This window comes from Medicago sativa, chromosome 3 (genome assembly GCF_051527215.1).
Source record: "Medicago sativa cultivar Bolivia chromosome 3, Bolivia_mono, whole genome shotgun sequence".
Classification (NCBI taxonomy): Eukaryota; Viridiplantae; Streptophyta; class Magnoliopsida; order Fabales; family Fabaceae; genus Medicago; species Medicago sativa.
Window position 1 is genome coordinate 83,675,146 of NC_140751.1, and position 1,090 is coordinate 83,676,235.

A 1,090-nucleotide genomic window follows, 5' to 3' on the forward strand; every position below is an offset into this window, starting at 1 on the left:
TGAATATTTGCATGTATATGGAATTTTTTACCGTATTAATTATATACTACCACAAACCAACGTGTGTTTTAGTTTTTTAATTATTGTGGGGATGCATGAACCGTGCATATTACATTTATCAGAAAAATTCCAAAGTTAATTAAGAGGAAAAAAGAAATTTGGTAATCATATAAATCAACGCAATTGGTAGGTCTTGTACATTTTGAAGCAGCCAAGGCAAAAACATCATTTTCCTTAGTTTTCCATCCACTTCACTACATATATATATAGTACATTGTTAGGCTGCACCTAAACACATGGTATGTTAGATTATATATATTATTATATAATAATAATAATATATAAAGATTGAATAATTGAGATCTCTCATATTAGGCATAGCTACCATGACAGTTGATATCTCCAAGGTCTTCCAAAAACTATGCAACAAAATTGCAGTCTTGCTAATATTCGTGTTAGTAGAACTTATCATCTTCATTTGGAAACTAACATCAGATACACAATCAATCACAACTCGCCAATACATCAAATTCATCGAAGAAAAGAACCCTACGATTCGTTACAACAAAAAGTTGAATTCCCACGGGGATTGTAGTGTTTGCTTATGCGAATTCGAAGAAGGAGAGAAGGTTCGGAGGTTGAAATGCAAACACACATTTCATAAGGATTGTTTGGATAAATGGTTGCAAGATTATTTTGCTACATGTCCACTTTGTAGGGAACAAGTTTTACCAGATAATGTTGTGTTAAAACATCGTCAGCAACGAAATCAACAGAGTAATATTGAAGGGAATGATGAAAATCTTCCTTATGTGTTGTTCTTGTTACGTGGTGGTAATAACAGTCACTTGCGTAGATATGTCTGAAATTCAAATTTGTCTCTGATTAAGATTTATGTAGCTAGCTAGTTATGTAAAAAATTTGTTAGTTTTCTCTCTACAATTAGTTCTATTCTTTTTTTTTTTTTTTTTTGTAAAATGGGGCTTGTTCTTCCTTTTTCTGGGTTCAATTCCCTGTTCTTTTTGTACCTATATAGGATGATGATACAATATATCTTTATTAATTAATTAAGGAACATTATTTTGTAGAA

General features: G+C 31.1%; 1 protein-coding gene across 1 annotated transcript; it reads left to right on the forward strand.

The window, feature by feature from the left end:
• Nucleotides 1-221: 221 nt before the first annotated feature.
• Nucleotides 222-1,090, forward strand: LOC146941085 (E3 ubiquitin-protein ligase RING1-like). The gene has a single exon (XM_085754873.1). It carries the CDS (start codon nucleotides 387-389, stop codon nucleotides 864-866), a length of 480 nt encoding a protein of 159 aa, XP_085610999.1. The 5' UTR covers nucleotides 222-386; the 3' UTR covers nucleotides 867-1,090.

Bases quoted from the DNA above. Each gene is read 5' to 3' on its own strand.
- LOC146941085 (XM_085754873.1), top strand. From the start codon at position 387: ATGACAGTTGATATCTCCAAGGTCTTCCAAAAACTATGCAACAAAATT.